The sequence below is a fragment of the Polypterus senegalus genome, chromosome 11 (genome assembly GCF_016835505.1).
Source record: "Polypterus senegalus isolate Bchr_013 chromosome 11, ASM1683550v1, whole genome shotgun sequence".
Taxonomy (NCBI): domain Eukaryota; kingdom Metazoa; phylum Chordata; class Cladistia; order Polypteriformes; family Polypteridae; genus Polypterus; species Polypterus senegalus.
Window position 1 is genome coordinate 126118381 of NC_053164.1, and position 24017 is coordinate 126142397.

The 24017-nt window shown below is 38.4% G+C and overlaps 1 protein-coding gene across 1 annotated transcript in view; it reads left to right on the forward strand.

Moving 5' to 3' along the window:
• Positions 1-24017, forward strand: part of LOC120539495 (phosphatidylethanolamine-binding protein 4) — a 620910-nt gene that overhangs the window by 510717 nt on the left and 86176 nt on the right. The window contains exon 6 of the mRNA XM_039769605.1: positions 10728-10844. Coding sequence (XP_039625539.1) covers positions 10728-10844 — 117 coding nt within the window. The remainder of the gene's footprint in view (positions 1-10727; positions 10845-24017) is intronic.

Consider the following 24017-nt stretch of genomic DNA (forward strand, 5'->3'; position numbering starts at 1 on the left):
ACCAGCTAAACCGTGGCTTCCACCTCCAACCAATTTCACTCCAACCAGTTTCTTAATGAGAAGTCAATTCTTGCTGTTATTTAAACCCATTATTTATCTTCATGGATTGTTGATGCTTTCATTCTGCCACAGCAGACAATTACAAAACTATTGATTTTCTGTTTTTGCTAAAGGACACCCTCAAAATGTTTTGGTGACCTGAGAGACTTTACTGAGGTATTCACCTTTCTTTATTTTCATATATTTGGTGATGGGCACAGGTGAGCTGGTCATATGGATTCTTGTTTTGTGTCTCATTATTGTTTGTCTGCTAATTAAGGAAAAAGAAACAACTAAGGGGTCTGAGTCAAGTTAATTAAAACTAAAGTAAAAGAAGTTAATTAGCAGCTAAAACTGGTCACAAGTTAAAAAGACGGTTAGAATGAAAACCTGCAGCCACTGCAGCCCTCCAGGACCGGAGTTCTACACCTGTGAGTTAGGATATAGCGGGTTAGATATTGGCTGGATGGATAATTTACATAGCATAATGAGCAAGAGTTATGCCAAATGGCAGTATGGTGGTGAAGAGCATGCATAAGGGTTTCTCTGTACTTTGTACACATAAAAATACATTTGAAATTGTGCTTTTCTTTTTTTTTTTTTTATAAAAGTGTTAGATTTTTGAAACAGCCAAGCCTCCTGCATGTCTAAAAGAACTCAGGATAAATTCACAGGGCCAGTCAATACTAATAATGTCAAAAACAGTGCATGGAAACAACTCATCCTGGACCTGAGGAGTGTAATGGAGGAAGAAAAGTAGCGAGCTGATGCAAATAACTGGCCTTCTTTAAAAATCACTGAATCTCACAAAAACTTTTTGCTTTTTACTTCCTAAAATGACATGCATACACTATTTTGAAAGATACTGTATGTACAATCTCAAAGCGCAGATTAATATTTGATAACATTCTTGGCTAGAAAAATAAACATTTGGTAAGTTTTAATGCTTTTGTTTTTACCTTGAACCTTGTTGTCTTTTACCTCCATTCATAAAGGACAAGAGCTTTAAAAAAAATGTTCATGTGGCAATTAATATATCCATCCATCCATTATCCAACCCGCTATATCCTAACTACAGGGTCACAGGGGTCTGCTGGAGCCAATCCCAGCCAACACAGGGTACAAGGCAGGAAACAAACCCTGGGCAGGGCACACACACAAACCAAGCATACACTAGGGACAATTTAGAATCGCCAATACACCTAACCTGCTTGTCTTTGGACTGTGAGAGGAAACCGGAGCACCCGGAGGAAAACCATGCAGACACGGGGAGAACATGGAAACTCCTCGCAGGGAGGACCCGTGAGGCGAACCCAGATCTCCATACTGCAAGGCAGCAGTGCTACCCACTGCACCACCGTGCCGCCCGCAATTAATACACCTTGTTTAAAATGTCTGTTATTGTGAATAGTTAAGTGAGCAGAAGATTAACTGATCTCCAAAAGGCATAAAGTTAAAGATGACATATTTCTCTATTGTAAGCAAGATTACATTTTTATTTCCATAATTCACAGGTACATAATACCAAAAAAATTAAAAGGACCTGAAACAAAAGTTTGGGCACCCGACATGGTCAGTACTTTGTAACACTCCCTTTGGCAAGTATCACCACTTGTAAACACTTTTTGTAGCCAGCTCAGAGTCTTTCACTTCTTATTTGGGGTATTTTCTCCCATTCTGCATTGCAAACGTCTTCTAATTCTGCAAGATTCTTGGGCCGGCTTGTATACATTGCTCATTTGAGATCTATCCACAGATTTTCAATGATATTTAGGCTGGGGGATCCTGAGGTGAGAGTTGTTAGGAGCATGTGCTGATAGCATGTTGCCACACCCATCACACGACTAACCACTAAGATTGAGACCCAAGTGCAGTGGGTGACACTCAGCACCACAGTGGAACCGTGTGAGGTTTTTTTTTATGGTGGCTGGAGTGCCAATCCTACCTCCAATTTTTCCCTGTAAATTGGAGGACCTGCTTGTAGGGCTGGACGTACAGTATATTAACATCATACCCAGGACAAAGCCATTGCAGATTAAGAGCCTTGCTCAAGGAACCATTGGAGTGGGGTTACTTCTGGCATTTACAGAGTTCGAACCGGCAACCTTCCGATTGCCGGCACAGGTCCATAGCCTCAGAGCCACCACTGCCACCATGGCAAAAACTGTTAGCTTGTGTCTCTTGAGGTATTCCATTATAGATTTTGAGGTGTGTTTCAGATCATTATCTTGTTGTAGGACCCATCCTCTTTTTTACAGATGGTGTGATGTTTGTTTCCAGAATTTCCTGCTATTTATTTGAATCTGTTCTTCCCTCTACCAAAGACATGTTCCCTGTGGCACTGCCTGCAACACAAGCCCAAAGCACAACTGATCCACTCCAGTGCTTAACAGTTGGAGGGGTGTTCTTTTCCTGGAATTCGACACCCTCCTTTCTCCAAACATACCTTTGTAGATTTTGGCCAAAAAGTTTTTTCTTTTTTTTTTTGAAGTTTTATTAATTTTATTGCAATCCATACAAATCAATCAATTTTTTACAAAAAGTAAAATTGAGTTAAGAACAAATCGATCCCCACCCCTGAGAGAGAGAGAGAGAGAGAGAGCAAGGCAAGTGAAAGTTAAGGCTTGTAAACATACCTAAATTAATAAATTGATGAGATGGATGCATAAGACAGAGAAATACGGAAATAATTACTTTCTCTGTGCTTTAAGAGCTTATTTTAAAATATTACTGATTAGATCCTGCCATGTTTTGAAAAAAGTCTGTACGAATCCTCTAACTGAGTATTTGATTTTTCCAATTTCAAATAATATAACACATCGGTTTCCCACTGACTTAAAAGAGGAGAGTTTGGGTTCTTCCAGTTTATCAGAATAAGTCTGCGTGCCAACAGTGTAGTGAATGCAATCACAATTTGTTTGTCTTTCTCCACTTTAAACCCATCTGGAAGAACCCCAAACAGTTAATGGGTTAGGAGGGATTGTGAGTCCAAGGCTGTCTGAAAGGTAATTAAAAATTTTTGTCCAGAATAATGTTAATTTGGTGCAGGCCCAGAACATGTGACCCAGTGAGGCTGGGACTTGATTGCAACGTTCACAGGTAGGATCTTGCCCTGGGAACATTTTTGAGAGTTTTAGTCGAGACAGATGTGCTCGATATATAATTTTGAGTTGTATAATTGTATGCTTTGCATATGGAGCTCGAGTGAATTCTCTGCATTGCTACTTTCCACTCCTTTTCTGATATATTAATTGAGAGATCTTTTTCCCAGTGTCCTCTTGGATCTTTGAAAGGGAGGGATTGTAAAATGATTTTATATATTGTAGAGATGGAGTCTAAGTCCTTGAGATTGAGCAATATTTTTCCAGCATGGATGAGGGTGCAAGATGAGGAAAATCTGGAAGGTTCTGTTTAACAAAGTTCCTGATTTGAAGATAGTGAAAGAAATGTGTAGCTGGAATGTTAAATTTGGAATGTAATTGTTCATAGGATGCAAAGACGTTGTCTATATAAAGATCTCTAAGCAAGTTAATTCCAAATTTTTCCAGATATTAAAACTGCATATGTTTGTGAAGGTTGAAAGAGGTGGTTCTCTTGCAGGGTGCCACAGATAGAAGCTTCTCCATCTTAAAATGCTTTCTACATTGGTTCCAGATTCTAAGTGAGTGGAGCACAATTGGGTTATTAGTATATTGCCGATAACGTGTGTTTATTGGAGCACAGAGCAAGGAATACAAAGAAGTACTGCAGGATTTTACTTCTATTGCGGTCCAAGCCTGTGTATGTTCTTCTATTTGTGTCCAGGTTCTTATCGCCTGTATATTTGCTGCCCAGTAATAAAACTGGAAGTTAGGTAGAGCCATGCCGCCTTCTGCCTTTTGTCTTTGTAGGGTCGCTCTTTTGATGCGTGGATGTTTTGAATTCCAAATAAATGAGGTTATTGTTGAATCTAATTGCTTAAAAATGATTTATTAATGTATATTGGATGTTTTGAAATAAAAAAGGAACTTAGGTAAGAATATTCATCTTAACAGTGTTAATTCTTCCAGCTAGTGTGAGATGAAGGGTTGACCATCTATGCAAGTCTTGTTTAATTTTTTCCATGCAGAGGCGAAATTTTGTTGATAAAGAGCTTTATGTTTACTTGTGATGTTTACCCTAGGTATTTAAACTGTTCTGCAATGATAAAAGGTAGGGTGTCTAATCTAATATTATATGCTTGAGAATTCACTGGAAAGAGTACACTTTTATTCAGATTAATTCTGAGACCAGAGATCTTTTGAAATTCTGTGAGTGCTGTTAAGACTGCAGGCACAGAATTTTCTGGGTCTGATATATACAGTACCATGTCATCTGCATATAATGAGATTTTCTGTTCCAGTCCTTCTCTGCTAATCCCCTTTATCTGATCAGTATTTCGACAATGTATTGCCAGTGGTTCATGCAAACAGCGGTGACAAGGGGCATCCTTGTCTAGTACCACGTTCTAGTTTAAAGTAGTCTGAGCAAATGTTGTTGATGCAAACTGAAGCTTCTGGGTTAGTATACAGTAATTTAATCCATGCACAAATGTTCGGGCCAAACCCAAACTTCTCCAATGTAGTAAAAGGTATTTCCATTCAATCATGTCAATGCTTTTTCTGCATCCAATGATAATAATATTTCTGGGGTGTTTGATTTAGTTGGTGAGTATATTACATTAAACAGAAGATTTGAAGATAAGTGTGGCCCCTAATAAATCCAGTTTGGTCTTGTGATATTACGAGGGAGCACTTTCTCCATCCTTCTAGCTATGATTTTAGAGAGTATTTTAACGTCGTTATTCAGAAGTGAAATAGGTCTGTATGATGCACATTGTAATAAGTCCTTATTTTGTTTTGGAAAACAGTGATTAGTGCTTGGCAAAGGTTTGAGGAAGAGTTGGTTATCTCTGGCTTCTGTAAATGTTGCTAATAGGAGGGGAGCTAGCTGAGTGGAGAATTTCTTGTAAAATTCTGCAGGGTAGCCATCAGGGCCTGCTGCTTTCCCGCCTTGAAGTGACTTTATAGCATCTAGTAATTCTGATAACGCAGAGGTTTATCAAGTTCCTCCACTAAAAGTGTCTATTTGTGGTATCTGTAATGTATCCAGAAATGCATTAGATTGTGTATTGTCTTCTTTAAACTCAGTAGTATATAGGGATTTATAGTAGTCTCTGAAAGTGTGCATTATATTTTTGTGGTCAATGATTTTATCTCCGTTCGCGTTGGTGATTATTGAGATTGCATTGCACACTTCTTGCTTGTGAATTTGTTGAGCTAAAAGCTTATTAGCTTTCTCTCCATGTTCATAGTAATGATGTCTGGATTTGTAAATTAGTTGTTCAGTTTCTTTAGTTGTCAAGAGGTTTAATTCCGAATGTAGAGCCTGCCTTTTCCTATGTAGAGTCTCGCTTGGTAGTCTGGCATGTTCTTCATCTATTTTAGTAATTTGCTTTTTATCTCTGCTACTTTCTTGGTTTCTAATTTATTTCTGTGGGAAAGATATGAGATAATCTGTCCTCTTAAGAAGGCCTTAAGAGTTTCCCAGAGTATTCCTGCAGAGATCTCTGAGGATGTATTTGTCTCTAGAAAGAATTTGATTTGTTTGGATATAAATTCTGTACAATTCTCGTCGCTAATAGAAGCGGGTTGAGACACCATCTGCGGGGTGAGTGTGTGGGGCTTAGTAATTTAGCTCCAAGATCAGAGGTGCATGGTCAGAAATAACAATAGCATCGTATTTGCAAGATTTAATCATAGGCAAGAAGTTATTATCTATAAAGAAGTAATCAATCCTTGAGTAGCAATGATGTACTGGTGAGTAAAAAGAATATGTTCTTGAATTTGGGTTTAAAACCTCCAGGGTCTGATAAGTTGTGATCAGTTATAAACTTTGTAATTATCTTTGTGGTGTTAGATGCGTTCCCCTGTGGAGAAGTCCTATCAAAAGTGGATTTAAACACAATTAAAGTCCCCAGCCATTATAACTTTATGAGTGTTCAGATTGGGAATGGATGCAAATAAATTTTGTATAAATTCCTTATCATCAACATTAGGTGCATAAACATTTATCAAAATCATTTTACAGTTAGATAAGTCTCCCATGACCATTACATATATCCCTTCAGGATCCAATACTACATCTGATGCTACAAATGGGACTGTTCTATGTATGAGAATTCCCACCTCTAGTTTTCTTTGTAAAACTAGAATGGAACATTTGGCCAGTCCAGTCTTTTGCAGCGGAACTGATCCTTGCTTAGTAAGTGGGTCTCCTGTAAAAATACTATTTTAGCATTTAGACCTGTTAGGTGAGAGAGTACTTTCTTTCTCTTTAATTCATGATTCAGGCCTTTAACATTCCAGCTCACAAGTTAACTGTCCCATCATGGAGACACTGATTCTGAGTTTTTGATGTCATTTTATAGTCTTAACTGGAAGTGAGACAGCTTCGGCCTTAATTTCCTATTTCCCCAAGAGTTGTTGCCATGCAGCTTATTATTACGTTGGTAGTTATAATTATAAAGATTAAAAGGATAGATTAGGTATAGATCAAGCCTGCTCTCTTTCTCTCCCCCTCTTAACCCCCCACCCTCCCTTTTTGCCTCCCCAAGTGAGGCTAAACCCACTTCACACAGTCCCAGTCCTCTGACATACCCAGAGACAGAGCACGTCCAAAGCAAAACAAGCCCCATGCAGCGGCTTTAGGGTTAAAAATAGAGATATCTATTACCAATATAGTCTAAAAACTGTGCACTTAAAATATATATATATCTTCAGCAATCTTAGTGCATTAAGATAATACACCCAGATAATAAACCGGGATGGTGTTAGAAAGTGGTCCAGAATAAGCATAATAAGTCTTAATGCAATAATAGCAATAACAATAAACCAAGGGTATGATGTTGAACAGTCTCGTTTAGGGTAGAGAGAAAATAATTAGATAATAAAAAATAAAAAAAAGAAAAAGTAATAAAGCACAATAAAACAGATAGCGATAATAATTAGTGATAATGAGAATATATAATGATAAAAACCCGTATTTTAAACAATTAGATCAGACAGTAGATTATTAATCCTTGCCATTTCATTAACAGCCATGACTCACTATTATGTATCAGAATTGTCCCGGGATCAGCTTTCTTAATTCCTTTTCTGCTTCTTCCTTGCTAGCGAAGATATAGAATTGACCCTGCAATTCCAATTTTTAAGTTTTGCCGGATACACGAGGCTGTATTTGATGTTGGCTTGCCATAACCGCTGTTTAATGTGGTAGAAGGCTGCGTGCTTAGTAGCTGTTGCTGGAGAGAAGTCAGGGAAGATATGTGGTTATTTTCATATATAATCTCTTTCTTGTGTCTGAGGAGTGCCATCACCTTTAGCTTAAATGATAATCTTTCAAAGCGAATAATAAAAGATCTGGGTCTAACAGTATTTGATCTGCGTACGCGATAAACCGCTGCTATCTCAGAATCTGCTTTAAAATCCTCCCCAATTATTTTAGAAAAAAGTTCAGCTACGAATTTCACTGGGTTTGGACTTTCTCGATTCTCAGGCAGACCTTCAATTCTGACATTATTCCTTCTGCTTCCATCTTCCAAAGCAGCCAGTCTGTCTCCGAGTTTTTTGCATTCAAAGCTGACATTTACTGCTTTTTCTTCGGCACTGGCAGCTAAATTTTCGGCTGTTTCAAACCAAGTTGTGACTGTCTCCTTGACATCCTCCAGTTGATCAGCAAACATGCTCAGTTTAACCGAGTTTTCCTGAATGTGCTCTTCAATTTTATCTAGCATATCTTTAAAGACTTTATTATCCTGCTGCCACATCTGTTGCAGCTCCTGTTGCAGCCTTTCATTTACCTGTTGCAGCTCCTGATGCAGTTTCTCATTTGCCTTCTCATTTGCCTTCTCACTTTTCTTTATCACTTGCATGACCTCAGCGAACATCACTTTCAGTTCAGACAGTTCAACTGTGCTTCTTGCACCGTAGGTGATGCGGCAGGCTCTATTGTAGCCGGTGTCCCCGCTATCCCCGGCTCGCGTGGAGTAATTGAAACCGCGGACTGCAAGGCCTTTTCCAGTTTCAGGTGATCTTCTCCAATCGGCGAACTATCGAGGCCTGCTTCACTCACAATTGTACATTCGCTCCCCATTTCGCTCTCAGCCACCGGCGATGTAGCGGACCGTGTTCTATTTTGACTTCATCACTCAACAGAACTTGTTTCCAAAATGCATCAGGCTTGTTTAGATGTTAATTTGCAAACTTCAGGGGCTGAATTTTGTGGCTAGGATGGTGGAAAGGTTTTCTTCTTCTGACTCTGCCATAAGGGTCATATTTGTTCAGATGTCACTGCACAGTCGAACAGTGCACCACCACCCTAGAGTCTGCTAAATCTTCCTGAGGGTCTTTTGCAGTCAAATCGGGGTTTTTATTTGCCTCTTTAGCAATTGTGGTCCCAGGAGGACCAGAGGAGGGCTTGTGCCTCCTCCAGACCGCGAGGGGGCGTCCGTCCTGGTTATGTTGGGGGCCTCTGGTACAGGGCTTGGAAGCCCAGCCCTGTAGGGACCCGTGGCCACCGCCAGGCGGCGCCCCGGTGCCTGAGGAAACCTGGAGCCCAGCACTTCAGCCACACCAGGAAGTGCTGGGGGGAAGAAGACAGGAGACACCCGGACGGTTTCCACAGCCGGCACTTCCACCACACAGGGATGTGTCCAAGGGGGAGTGCCGGGAAGCAGCTGGAGCCCATCCGGGTTCCTACTTAAGGGGCCGCCTCCCTCCAGTCATTAGTGGATGTCGGGTGGGAGAGGACGGAAGGCGGTCGAGAGAGAGGCACAGTGACTGAGAGTGTGGCCTGGACTTTGGGGAATCGGTGCGAGAGGCACTGGGGTTTGTGTGCCTGTTAAACTTGTAAATAATAGATAGTATTGTAAATAAACGGTGTGTGGTGGAAATATGCTGTCCGTCTGTCTGTGTCCGGGTCCCAGTCCACACAATCCAATGAGCAGTTGTTTCAGAAAGTGTTGTCTTCCAGACCTCATCTTTAGGGGTCCATGGCTGCTGATTTTTGGCACAAGGTTTGAGGAGCTCTGCAAATTTTCTAACAATGATTGTGAACAAACCATAGCCCTAGTGAGACAATTCTGGTTGGAGAACATCTCAAATATCTTGGGGTGCCCAAACTTTTGCATGGTGGTCTTTTCCTTTTTTTCACTGTACAATTGTACAAAACAAAAACATTACACTAATCATGCATAAAAGGTTAAAAGAAATGTGTCATCTTTAACTTTACAGCTTTTGGCGATCTGTTCATCTTCTGCTCACTTAACTATTCACAGTAACAGACATTTTAAGCAAAGTTGCTCAAACGTTTGCATGGCACTATATACCATGATTTTAAAGAAAGAACTTTGACTTGAAAAATAACAAACTTATCCTTCAGGCAACTAAGGAAGGGTACACAAATAGAATTGCAAACTGCCTATGGTTAAATGACATGGAGTCACCAATCTGAGGAGATGTAATAAAAGGAAAAGCAGCTGATTACATTGTGTATATATATTGTGTGAAAAAGGTACTGTACAAGTTGAACTACATGATTCTGCTTGTACTGAATTTAATTTTCTACTAATATGAGAACATGAAATTGATAAAACATGAGTTTGAAAAACTTCCCCACAGATATACTCTACTCATAAAAGCATTGCATGTTGTTATTTGTGTTAACAACCAGATGAAAGTCATGTGCAGGTATTGTTTATTTTATGCTATATGTCATTTTTTAGATGTTCACATTAATTTTAGTCAATCAGTGGCTTTTACTTTAAATTTGAACTAAAAAAGCTAAACTCAATATTCATTAGCATGACTGTTTTTAGGATCTGTAGTTCACCTATAAATACATTTGAACATTTATACATGGGTAAATCTCTTTCAAGGAGTCAGAGTAAAAGGCATTCTAACTGTGCTCTTGTGATGGTGGAGGATAAGATTTGATATTTTTAGTGAGGGTCTCTTCTGCTGATTTGATTCAAACTGGAATTACTTGAAGGGGTCCAAAAAAAGTAATACTGTTAAAATTAAGTTTATTCTTTATACTTATTTGAGTATCAAATCGGCATGGGTCCTTTTCACTTCAGAACACGAATGGATGATCTAATGGTGTGGGAGGAATTTGCTGTCCTTAAGTCATTATAAAATATTTCATGCTGAGCTTGTGATAATTATTATAGCCCCTGTCCTGTGGCCTCTTCGTGAAAATATCTTCACACATTTGATTGTGTTATTCTATTGAGTATCGTTGTCTATGTTCTAAGGCTAAGAAGGTAAAGGCTGGTTTTAGAAAGATGTAGAAGGACTGTAAAGTACACAGGAAAGAGTTCACATTATAAAAGATAAAATATGGATTGGCTTAGATTACTTTTATATTTGCCATGTTTTTACTTTTTGTTGTGGACAGTGAGAGGAGCATATGGTAGTTTCATAACTTCCAGAGCAAGATGTTCTAGAGGTATGCAAAAAAGATGAATCAGCATAAGTAGTGTTAATTATGTAGTGATATGCCAAGTAACAGACGTCTAAGCATTTACTGAACCTGTTCTAGTTTTTAATAATTGCTGTAGTTTTTAGATTCTAACATGTTATGTTCTATCTTTACCATTTACTTAACAGATTATAAACCTCCAACTCCACAGCAAGGAACTGGCTTTCACCGATATCAGTTTTTGGTATTTGACCAACCTACAGATAAGATTCTTCAACTTAGTCCAGAAGAAGAAAAGTCATTAGGTAAGATCTGAAAAGGTGATGCGGAGACCCTGTTTTGGTATCACAGTCATCTTCATTTTCAATTTGCTTTTTTGGTTAAATGTTGTTGAGTCACACTCCAAAGTCATTGGATGTTGCCTTTACCTTGGAAATTTTTTCCAGGTTCTCTTGGGAAGTTCTCAAGACAGTCCAAGCTCAGTAGCAAAATGTAATTCCCAATGTGTCCTAGGAATACTCTTATCCTATTAGGAAGTACTTGGTACACTCAAGGAAGGAAACATTGAGGATATCCTAATTATATGCTGAAACCATCACAACTGACTCCTCTTGATTGAGATAAGCAGCAGTTCTAAGAGGCCTTCCCATCTTAATCCCATTGAAAAGAGAGGCAGCTCAGCAGCTCTCCACCATAATGACCGTTTGACCACTTATTCCAGGTGAGGATGGGGATGACCAGTAAACCTAAAACTAGCTCAATGTCTTAGGTTCCATTTCACCACCACAAAGGTACAATGCCCTGTTGCTTTGCACTGATTCATTAGTCTCACTTCTGCCCTCATAAATGAACCAGACCTTCAGATGTTTAAACTCCTCAGCTTGAGGCATCTGTTCACCTCTTACCAGTTAAAAAAAAAATTATTGTTTTCTGGGTGAGGAAGTTCTAATTCAAACCCATTCCACATCACACTGTATGGCACACAATTCCAGTGTACACTGGACATTACACTCTTATGAGGCCAGCAGGACAACTAAATTTGTAAACAGAAGAGATGTAGCCCTTAAGTTTCCAAATGCATGCTATCCAAACCAAGCGGTAGCCTTTTAATCACTGCAGAAACACTGGTTGGAGCTGGACACAACTCTATGGCTGAGGCACAGAGTTGTATCCAGCTCCAACCAGCGTTTCTAGCACTGTCTCCATCTCAGAGGTATTACTTTAGAAAGTTTAAGATTTCCTAAAAGTTGTACTTCCACCTCTCAATAATGACTACAATGTCATCATATGAGGTCAAATGTTTCCCCACCTTTGCTGAGAATGACCTGGTTGAAACCCCATTTCTCTTTACTCAGTCATTGAATGGTTTGTCTTGGACCTTTTTGAGGTGACCCCACTGTCGCTAAACTCCAGCCACACACAGTTATTCACTTCAGGCACTGCTGTTGCTGATTATCTGCACCCTGGTGTTTGAACTGGGTGTTCAATGTAAACATTCCATAACTAGCACAGAAATCCAATATCAATTGATCAGGTTCAGATTAATCCAATATCACAATCCTGATGACCCTGTGTGAAAATGCATGTCACAAATAGCTTTTTATATCCCTTGTTTAGAGTTTTGAGCTTTTTAGCAATAATCTGGTAAAGATAAGAATTGCCAAAGCCTCACTTAACAGCTGTAGCAGGCATGCATGCATGCAACGCACTGGCAGGGTCACTAAATGTCACTTGGAGTGTAGCAAGTATGGGTTGGTGCCAATATTTGCATCCTGTCTGGACATCAAAAAATGCTGGATGCTTAAATGGTTGTTGTTGACTTTAAGTCAATTTGTGTTTTCGGAGGCTGGCGCTGGTGGGAGGCTAGCTGGCTGGTTGCATGCTGCTGTGGATTGGTTGCCTGGTGTGTGGCTGTTGGTAGCAGACACATTGTATGAATGTACAGTATACTGTATGCATGTGTAGACACTTTGTTTTATTCAAGGCACAGGCATACATTTCACTCTAGGGAAGAGTGGCTTCAGACTAGGGTAGCATGCCTCTGAGGGTTTTAAAAGCCGGCAGTATGTGTCTAAGAGTAGGGTTTTTGATTAGGACAGAACCTCCTTAGCTCCCTAAAGTGAATTAACCCTGGGTTTGGCATCATCAGAAGCAGGTACTAATTAACTTGGCCACCACTCTATTCTTTGTTCTAGACAATGCAAGTTCTTTCTCAGATGATATTTGTTCTCTTATTACAAGTGAAATTTCACTCTATTTTTTATGTGCTTTCCACTTTTACATTCAGGTAACAGCTGCATCATAATAAAACAGAATGAGTGTCATGGTAGTGGAATGGATAATGTTGCTAATTCCTAGTAAATCACTATTTACATATTCTTCCCGAGTTTAAGTGAGTTTTCTCTGAATGTTCTTTCTTCTACTCATATCCCAAAGACAAAGTGAGGGTAACAAGTGTCTCTAATTTGACTGTGTGTGAGAGACTCTAGGTGTGTTTCTGAGTGTGGCTTGCAATGAACTGCTGTTCAATGCAGGATTTATTTCTAACTTTCACCAAATGCTACCAGGGTAGGTTTAGGTTCTACAATACTCTGCATAGAACTAAGTAAGCAAAAAAAAAAAATGGATGGATTATAAAATAAAAGTAACCTTCGTTTCATCATCTATTTTATACTCAATTCATTTGTACTTTGGATTGGGTGTCACTGCTGGCTATCTCATCAGCAAAGATCTTTAGCTGGGAGTTAATATGATGGGTCATCACTCAACTCATGACTCAGTTTTAAAAAAAGGGGGACAAAACAAAGCGTGTTCCTCTCCAGCATAGTAACACAAAACAGCACAGGCACAGAAAAGAAGGTAAAAAATACCTCAATTGTTGAATGTGACTGTATTGTGGGTGTGATACAGTCTTCAAATATATTTGCAGGAATATTTTTTTTAAATAAATTTGGTTTTATACAATTTGCTTGTGAAAAAAAAAGAAAATTGTCTAATAGCCTCTGTGCGATTCCTTGCCATTGAGTTTTGAACCAACTGCAGTAGGGGAATGAAGTGGGGTAATGAGTGCCACCCCTGCTTGAGTGGACACAGCCCCCTTCACCTCTGCTATAATGGCTCCTAGTAAGTTAATATGTCCACTTTAAAGGAACTACTGTTGACTGTGGAACAAAGCGCTGCATGCTTTCAAACAAAAAACCCTAGTAATTTTGAAAAAACGTGTATATAGCACCTTAAATCAAAGTTATTTTCTGCAGCACTGGATTACAGTATTTTTCCTAATTCTATTATTTTGCAGTTCAGTTAAGTTTATTCTTATAAAGAAGTTTACTCAGAAGACTGTCATATAGTTATTACTCCCATTTGGAAAATATATATATTTATATATATATATATACAGTGGTGTGAAAAACTATTTGCCCCCTTCCTGATTTCTTATTCTTTTGCATGTTTGTCACACAAAATGTTTCTGATCATCAAACACATTTAACCATTAGTCAAATATAACACAAGTAAACACAAAATACAGTTTTTAAATGATGGTTTTTATTATTTAGGGAGAAAAAAAAATCCAAACCTACATGGCCCTGTGTGAAAAAGTAATTGCCCCCTGAACCTAATAACTGGTTGGGCCACCCTTAGCAGCAATAACTGCAATCAAGCGTTTGCGATAACTTGCAATGAGTCTTTTACTGCGCTCTGGAGGAATTTTGTCCCACTCATCTTTGCAGAATTGTTGTAATTCAGCTTTATTTGAGGGTTTTCTAGCATGAACCGCCTTTTTAAGGTCATGCCATAGCATCTCAATTGGATTCAGGTCAGGACTTTGACTAGGCCACTCCAAAGTCTTCATTTTGTTTTTCTTCAGCCATTCAGAGGTGGATTTGCTGGTGTGTTTTGGGTCATTGTCTTGTTGCAGCACCCAAGATCGCTTCAGCTTGAGTTGACGAACAGATGGCCGGACATTCTCCTTCAGGATTTTTTGGTAGACAGTAGAATTCATGGTTCCATCTATCACAGCAAGCCTTCCAGGTCCTGAAGCAGCAAAACAACCCCAGACTATCACAGTACCACCACCATATTTTACTGTTGGTATGATGTTCTTTTTCTGAAATGCTGTGTTCCTTTTACCAGATGTAACGGGACATTTGCCTTCCAAAAGTTCAACTTTTGTCTCATCAGTCCACAAGGTATTTTCCCAAAAGTCTTGGCAATCATTGAGATGTTTCTTAGCAAAATTGAGACGAGCCCTAATGCTCTTTTTGCTTAACAGTGGTTTGCGTCTTGGAAATTTGCCATGCAGGCCGTTTTTGCCCAGTCTCTTTCTTATGGTGGAGTCGTGAACACTGAGACAAGTGAGGCCTGCAGTTCTTTAGACGTTGTCCTGGGGTCTTTTGTGACCTCTCGGATGAGTCGTCTCTGCGCTCTTGGGGTAATTTTGGTCGGCCGGCCACTCCTGGGAAGGTTCACCACTGTTCCATGTTTTTGCCATTTGTGGATAATTGCTCTCACTGTGGTTCGCTGGAGTCCCAAAGCTTTAGAAATGGCTTTATAACCTTTACCAGACTGATAGATCTCAATTACTTCTGTTCTCATTTGTTCCTGAATTTCTTTGGATCTTGGCATGATGTCTAGCTTTTGAGGTGCTTTTGGTCTACTTCTCTGTGTCAGGCAGCTCCTATTTAAGTGATTTCTTGATTGAAATAGGTGTGGCAGTAATCAGGCCTGGGGGTGGCTACGGAAATGGAACTCAGCTGTGATACACCACAGTTAGGTTATTGTTTAACAAGGGGGCAATTACTTTTTTACACAGGGCCATGTAGGTTTGGATTTTTTTTCTCCCTAAATAATGAAAACCATCATTTAAAAACTGCATTTTGTGTTTACTTGTGTTATATTTGACTAATGGTTAAATGTGTTTGATGATCAGAAACATTTTGTGTGACAAACATGCAAAAGAATAAGAAATCAGGAAGGGGGCAAATAGTTTTTCACACCACTGTGTATATATATATATATATATATAAGCTGTGTAACATTTGCATGAACAAACACACATATCAATTTGAGTATATAGTAGAAGACCAAGAAAAAGATCTACTGTACATACAGTACTTTATATTGACAGCTCCTAACAGGGGATTTGAGCATACATCAAAACATTTTTGTGTAGGTTTAGTGCCAGTTTTCAAAAGTGACATTAGTTGATATATTTTTTCTCAGATCATTAGAAACTCTTCTACAAGAACAGGTCATTCATCCCAACATATCTCATTATTTACAATTTATGTACTGTACGCTTTTTGACAAGTCAACATTTGAAGATCCCCAAAGGAAATACTTTCAGATGCAAATGTCTTAGAATCTGCATCTGCACTACTGGTAGCAAAGATGAATCAAATACAGAACTAAGATTTAGCACCCATTACTATCAATAAGACATAACCCTAAAAAACATAGAGTGTCCTTTATCCTTCCTGGAGTATGTGTAATGCTGTTAGCACATATAAATACCTCACTCAATACTTCACTCAGATATTTTCATGGTTACTTTTGTTTGTTTTATTAACTAGTATAAGTTCTACTTGTACTTAGCATTGGATTTATTGTGAACTCATAATTCTGGAATTTAACAGAATACCATAGCTAGAAAATAATTAGAAATATATACAGTATATATACAGCACAGCTACATTGTGAGTAATGGGCACAGTGGGTAGCACTTCCTCCTTGTGAATACAGCGTCCTGGGTTATCCATGTGGAGTTTCAATAGTCTCCTTCTGTTTGTGTGAGTTGTTCACTGAGCACTCCACGCAAGCACATGGTGAGTTTATGTTTCCGGCCTTAAGCCAGTGCTGCCAGGATAGGCTCTGGTTGCACCCAGGACCCTGAATAGGGTTAAGTGGACTTGAGAATGTTGTGTTATTTTCTGAGTGAGAGGACCTTAAGCAACAGCAAATTAATTAAAGATGGCTTTGTTGGTATGACATGAGAAAACTTGTAAATCATTCTGTTATTATCTACCTAAATGATAACATAGTAAATGTTTGTCAGCACAGGTTTTCTCCCAAATTCATCTACCCATCTATTCATGTTCCAAACCCACTTTTCCAGAGCAGACTCACAATCATAAGCTCCCAAATTCTAGTGACCCTGGCACATTTACAACGTTAGTAGTTTTTCTTCTGGTTACCACCATAGAGGAAAGAAAAACACTTTCTCTTCCAAAGTACTTCACAAGTTGTTAATTTGAAGTCACCTCACTAATGAGCATTATTGTCCAGCACAAGACAGCCCAGAATGCATTGGCTATATTGGATTTTCAAATGCAGTCATTCTGTGTTACTAAAATATTCTGACCACCAGTGCTTGGCTTTTGTAATATATCAACTTCAGCATTAAACCTTCTCTTTAAAATTTTTTCCAATGAAAAATACTTCTTTATTTGTTTTTGTTCCTCTACTGCTTATATTGACTGAAGAGAAGACACATTTCTTTTTTGTCATCCACCATTGCCGATTCAATTTCGAAAGGATATTTACACAGCTTTGATCTAACCATTGTCTTTTGAAAGAAAACCATCACCGTTAACATGGTATTAAGCACTTTGTTTAATTCCTTGTTCCTAATTCTGCTTCATTTATTAGAGTCAAAGAAGTGGGGAGTAATTGGACTCCTAATGAGATTGTTTCGCTGAAATTCAGTCAGCGAGCGGATTGCTTAACGAGTCTCAATTTGTTGAAATTTCAAGGGAAGTGTGAAGCTTTGTGGATTAGGATCCTGTGCCATGCTACACAGCTATTATCGTTGAGACGCTCACTCAGTGGCAAAGGAGAAAAGTATCATTAATTATGATCAGGTCTGTTTAATTTAAAAGAACCGAGAAATGTATTTTTCCCCATCCGTTTGAAATTTTCTCTTGTCGTGGCTGTTGCATAGTGTTGCTCTCATTTTTTTTTTAATTAACTATACCTTAATTTACATATTTAATCCAATAAATGTTCTAACAAATGCTTCATTTTCCTGTTAAATAATTAAAGGAACAAAAAAATCTGCTGTGTTTTTCTCAGGGCAGTTCAATCATTTACCAATCCCCTTACCCCCCACCAATCCACTGGAGTGCAAAAGGGGTATCAATGTTGTCAATAGGCCTTGATAAACTGCCATTCCTGTCACTCACCATTCCACAGGGCATGGAGAGATGTGGTCTTCTGTATGTGAGTTCCATGTCTCTAGGTTGTTTCCAGATCTGGTCATTCTGATCATGAATGTTTGAGATGGTGTTTATTTTAGCAAAATACAACAAAAACATGAATACATGTAAGCCCTTTAAAATGTTTTGACCTCCACATACCATCATTGTCTTTGGGATTTATTCTTCTCTGAAGTCAACCTCCATTGCTCTTATTCCATCCTTCCATTCATTGATATCCATTTTTCTGAATCTTCTTAAACCAGTTTGTAGGTTGCAGATCCTACCCTGTCCCATTTTTTGTCCTTGAATATTTTACCTCTTTCAAGTGGCAATTTCACATCATAATGCAAATCTCACATGTTTTAATGGTTAAAGTAAAGGTTCCAGAACATGATGCTCCTGGCTGCTCTTTTATTTCACTCCCCTTCTCCGCTTTACTCTAGAAGTAGTAGGGTAACAGCCGTATTTCTGTCATATGCCAGCATTTCTCAACCTTTACGTATTTGCGACCCGAGTTTTCATAGCAGTTTTAATCGCACCCCCCATTACGTTTTTTTGAAAGGAGCCCACCAATTTATTCTTTTTTAATTAATGATATATCATAGATGCATATTTTATTATACCTACTTACCTTTTATCAACATTTATCTAACTCTACATTTATTTTTCTAGTATCAGAATGTAGTTTACGTTAATTTGTTTTGGTTTCAATAGATGTATTTTTCATATTTTCGATTCTTGTTTTCTTTTTTTCATATCTTCGTGCCCCACAGTTTGAGAATCACTGTCATATACATTCTTCATTATGATTGTTATCTTTCATGATCCTCAATTTGTATTAAGGTTTTCAAGTTCAAACTAAAAAGGCCTTTTCAGTTTAGCAAAGCTGAAAAGATGTCTGGCCAGCATGGCGGTGTTGAGATTAGCTATTCTCCCTTTATAGTTCTTGGTACTGGTGTGAGCTCCAAAGTGTTTCCCGTTTTCTTCATGTACTCTGGTTTTCCTACCACATTCCAAACACAAGCAAGTTCAATTGGTGCCTCTGGATTGACTGGTGTGTGTGTGTGTGTGTGTGTGTGTGTGTGTGTGTGTGTGTGTAAGTGACATAGTCTGTAGGGCCACGTTCTGTCTTCTGGTCAGTGCACCCTTCATCGCCTCTTACTGGTTTGTGTGAGTTCAGAAAATGGATGAAGTGATGGAAGAAAATTGTAATATTTTGTTTTTGTAAACAGCACACTGTGATAAACAGCATTTGTTATGTAGATTTACTTAAATTCTTTATGTAATACAGATAAAGATGGATTAAACAATCAAGGGTGCTGCTTCCATCTGCTCTCTGTGTGGAGTCTGCATAGTTTCTTCAGGTAATGGCAGGTTTTCCTCCTCCAGCTACTTCAGTTTCTCTTGCCCAAAAGATGTCAATGTTCCCCACTACACTACAGTGCCTCCTCAAGTTAAAAAATCAGACAAATTAAAAATTATATGAAATAAAGTGCTGAACTATAAGATGTGGGTTTGATAATGGATGGCTAAATGGAATAAATTTAAAAGCTGTCTGGAAAGTGTTTAATAGTATTTCATATTAGTGATTTTAATGCTAGCAGTGACTAAAGTGTGTAAAACCTGCAGATTTCAATGTTGTCCTACTGAGAAGGCAATTTCTTGCAAGTGCCAAATCATAACACTCCCCACTGTCACACAAAATCATGGATTTGATGGTTAAATCCTTCACTCTTTTGTTGCCATCGTTTTAAATACACTGTATTTTTATTTTAAGTTAAAAAATGTAAAATTTTAAGCGATTAAAATAGTGTCTTTTTTGGGGATGGTTGGTTTTTAAAAGGGTGGAAGAAAGAGGCAGTGTACAGTAAAAAAGGAGTTTCTATTACCTGTTACCTTTACCAAAGGTTCTGCTCCCTGGTTTGTATAGAGATTGCAAAGGAAACACTACAGCAGTGTCGCAGTTTGGAGAAGCTTACTGTGCATCTTGAGTGTAGTGGAATTATGAAGTCAATGCTCTTTATGGTGTTATTGTTACAGTAGCCTTATAAAACACCTTATAGTGTCTTTCACTTTTCTCTGTCTTAATGTAACAAAATTACGAGTACCTTAAGTTACACCCAACATAGCATCTAAGCAAAGCTGACCACCTCCTTTCTGCAGTGGACGTGACCTGGTGTGGATAGCATTGATGACTTTGTCCATTTCTGTCTGTCTTTCCTTTTATATGTGTGTAACTGCACATGCATTTGTTATGTACTGTACGGAGTGACAGGGCATATAAAGAACAGGGAAATTCCCATTTGAACACGGAAGGAAAAAAGGCACTGTGCATCCTTCTTATGGCATGTATTATCAGTGTTAGCACTCGGGGATTTCTTGTTTCGTTAGACAGAATGTCAAAGCTGGTGACAGCGGAGGCCGGAACACTCACCCTGTGCATTTTTACACTGAAATAGATCAAGGTCATATGTAATGCAAATAAGAAGGGGCTTTACATTTAGACCTTATAAAACATTAAGTGTGCCTTCGTACTTTTTTTTTTTTAAAGCACTGTAACCAGGGAGGGCTTGCCTAGAGTGCCGCCTTAATCCAATATCCCAAACAGTTAATTAACTGACAGATGTTTTCCCAGTAATATTTAAAACCTGTTTAGTATGTCTTTTAATTAATGCCTTATGCTAATTAACAGTAATAATTAACAGTGATCTAGATGGTTGAATGATTTTTACTGTAAACATAGTATTATATAAATTGTAGTTAGTTCTGTCAAGTACATACGTGCAACAAATTGCTGTTTGCATATTATAAGCTTTAAATGACATATTTAAGAAGAATGTAAGGCAATTAAAGGACAGGAAAGGAAATGCTTCACATTATAAGAGCAAGTCCATTCATAAGCTCTTAGCAGTCGTTTCTCCTTATGGTTTGCAGCTAAGGTCAAAGTATTTCTATGAAGTTTTAAAAGCTAAACAAGAGGAGCTGCTTAAACCTAAATATTACTTGAGAAGTTAAAATGGGGCCAAGTACTTGTATTAGCAGTGGGTGAACAGTTTGGTTCCTAAAATCCATTTCTTAAATGGTGAGCAGCATCTGTATAAAGTTTTGTACCCCCAGATCCCATTCTCCACTACTCCTGCTCTGTCCCCTCTTATTTCTGCACCAGTGCTAACAGTTTTATGAAGTTTTATTGAACAGTTATTGCTGATAGTTTCATAGAATTTTCTATAACACTCTAGAAGTTAAACTGTAACATGTTAAAGAATAGAGGTGAGGAAGAGTGAGAAGGAAAGGCAGCTCCACTTTAATTTATTCTAATTATTTACCCTGACAATGTTCAGTTCTCTATGCCCCTTATATGGTTCACATGACCAAATAAAATCATGATATAATGTATAACAAATTATAGCCTTCTTTTTTCCTGATCATATAATGAATCTTATGAATTTGCACACATTTGTAGGAATAAAAAATCTTGTTTTTATATTCTTCTGTGGTCTTTCACCAGAAGCGTAGTCAACATTGCTGCTTCACTTATCGCATGCATCAAAGAAGACCAGTTTTCAATCCCCCCCTTCCCATCTTTTATGTTTGGATCCAAAGGTGTGAGAAGTACATAAAATTAATTCACAAATATCACCATACTACAATGACAGTAAACACAACTCTCAAACTCTCTTCTTTAATGGCATAAAACTAATAGTCTTGTGAAAAGCTTTTGAAATAAATCACTCCAATAGCTATAAGAGAAGATAACGGGAGATCCACCATGAACTCTCAGCTTTGCATTATTGGACTTTCATTTGCTTTACCAGCTGTAATGATTTAAGTGGATTTTGTTTTCCTAGCAACAATAAGTTGACAAAACCATTACTTGGCTGGCTGGCACCTGAATAAGGGCCTTATTTTTCTGAATCAGCACAAAACATCCTGTGAACTAACCTCCAAAATGATATACTGTACCTAACTTTTCTATCTATCTATCTATCTATCTATCTATCTATCTATCTATCTATCTATCTATCTATCTATCTATCTATCTATCTATCTATCTATCTATCTATCTATCTATCTATCTATCTATCTATCTATCTATCTTCTCTAATATTAGAGACAGAAAGTGCCACATTGCATTACTCTTACTACTCTGTGTCTTTCACTTGGTTAGGAAACCTTCTTCCTGCTTCTAGTCTGCCCTAAGGTGAAGAATCATTGGCACCCGATCAAGAAGAAGTCATTTAAACCTTCCCAGAGATTGCCACAAAGGCATTCCAGTAACCTCTTCCCTGAGCTCTAATAATAATAGACCATGTATGCATATGTCCTCTAGGTCTTCTCTGTTTCGTGCCCAAGTCCATACCTTGAACTCTTTGTTATGTTCCTCAAACTATTCATGAACATTTTTTGCATTTTGGCAGAGCACATTATTCTGCTGCAAGAGGCCCCTGCCATCAGGGAATGCCATTACCATGAAGGGGTGTACAAGGTCTGCCACAATCTTAAGGTAGGTGGTATGTGCCAAAGTAACACTCCTATGAATGCCAAGACCCAATGTTTCCCAGTGAAACATTGCCCAGAGCATCACATTGCCTCTGCTGTCTTTCCTTCTTCCCATGCTGCATCTTGCTGACATCTCTTCTTCAGGTAAATGATGCACATGCACCTAGCTGTCCACACAATCTAAAAGAAAACGTGGAGCCTCAGACCCAGCCAACTTCTTCATTTGCTCCATGGTTCAATTTCAACACTCACATGCCCATTGTAGACATTTTTGGTGGTAGACAAGGGTCAGCATGAGGACTCTGACCGGTCTACAGCTACACAGCTGCAATGCAATGCGATGCATTGTGTGTTCTGACACCTCATGGCCTTTCTTTCAGTGACTCTGCTACTGTAGCCCTTCTGTGAAATCAGACAAGACAGTCTAGCCTTCACTCCTCACACACATCAATGAGCCTTGGGCAACTATGATCCTATCGCAGGTTCACCAACTAGGCTTCCTTGGACCGATTTTGGTATTTCCAAACCACTGTACAGTGTACTGGTAACATTGTTGAAACAGTGACCCAGTCATCTAAGCATAACAATTTGTTCCTTGTTAAAGTTGCTCAGATCCTTATGCTTGCCCATTTTTCCTGCTTCCAACTCATCCCCTTCAAGAACTGATTGTTCAGTTACTACCTAATATATTCCACCCCTTGACAGGTGCCATTGAAATGAGATATTCAATGTCATTTACTTCTCCTGTCAGTGGTTTTAATGTTATAGCTGAACGGTGTATATGTACTGCACATATATATACTCTTCAAAAATGAATGTGTATTATTGTTTATTCAAAAATCAAGAACAGGATTTATTAATTACATTAGGAGAAAGTGTGCAACTTTCACTTTAACACTGTTTTGGATACGATGCCTCATCTAATATTATATGAATTAAAATATTAGGTGTTTCCTAAATGAAATGGATATTAGAATAGTTTGGTCCAGGTTGTACCTCACCCATTCCCTTACAGCCTAGCCAAAGTGAGATATACGTATGTGGATTAGTTATATATGAATAATAGCAGACGGCGACTTTGAGTATTTATTAAGACATGATTATTCTGAACTGCCATCGGTCTCACCAACACCTATTGATGCCTGGATAGGTTCCAGATATTCTCAGACTTGTTCAGGATGAAAGCCTAATTTGGGTTGGTTCATGTATGTCAGAGAAGTGCACTGCTACTTTTGGAATCATAATGACACACACTTATGTCTCAAACTTGAGCTTAAAAACAAGGTGTCTTACCAGTCTCATCAAAATGTTCATGTCAAAAATGAACTTGCTAAGAGGAAGATACTTCTGATCTTTAAAGTTAAAACTGTTCAAACATTAAACTGAAATAAGTATAGTAGGATTTGTTTTTCAATTAAAAGAATGGGTCATCTCAGTCAGTGATAAAGGTATTATCTTTTTGTTCTTAAACTAATAGAGATCCTATCAATTTTATGCTGATATCATTTGCCAAGATTCTCCCCTGTTTTCCAACTTTTGTCTAGAAAGAAATTTCTCAGCTTGATTTCTCTTTAATAATGCTCACTCTAAATCAAAACTACCCAGCTTTGGAGGTCCTCAGGAACCCCTAAACCATGCTAGAGATCACCAGGCTACTACTGTTGCATTGGAAAACATGTACAAGAGGGACGTGAAAGGGATTATACTGTGGAAGATACCACTGCTTCTGATAAAAATGTTGAATTCAACTCCAGGAAAGTCGATAAATGTAACAATGCACAT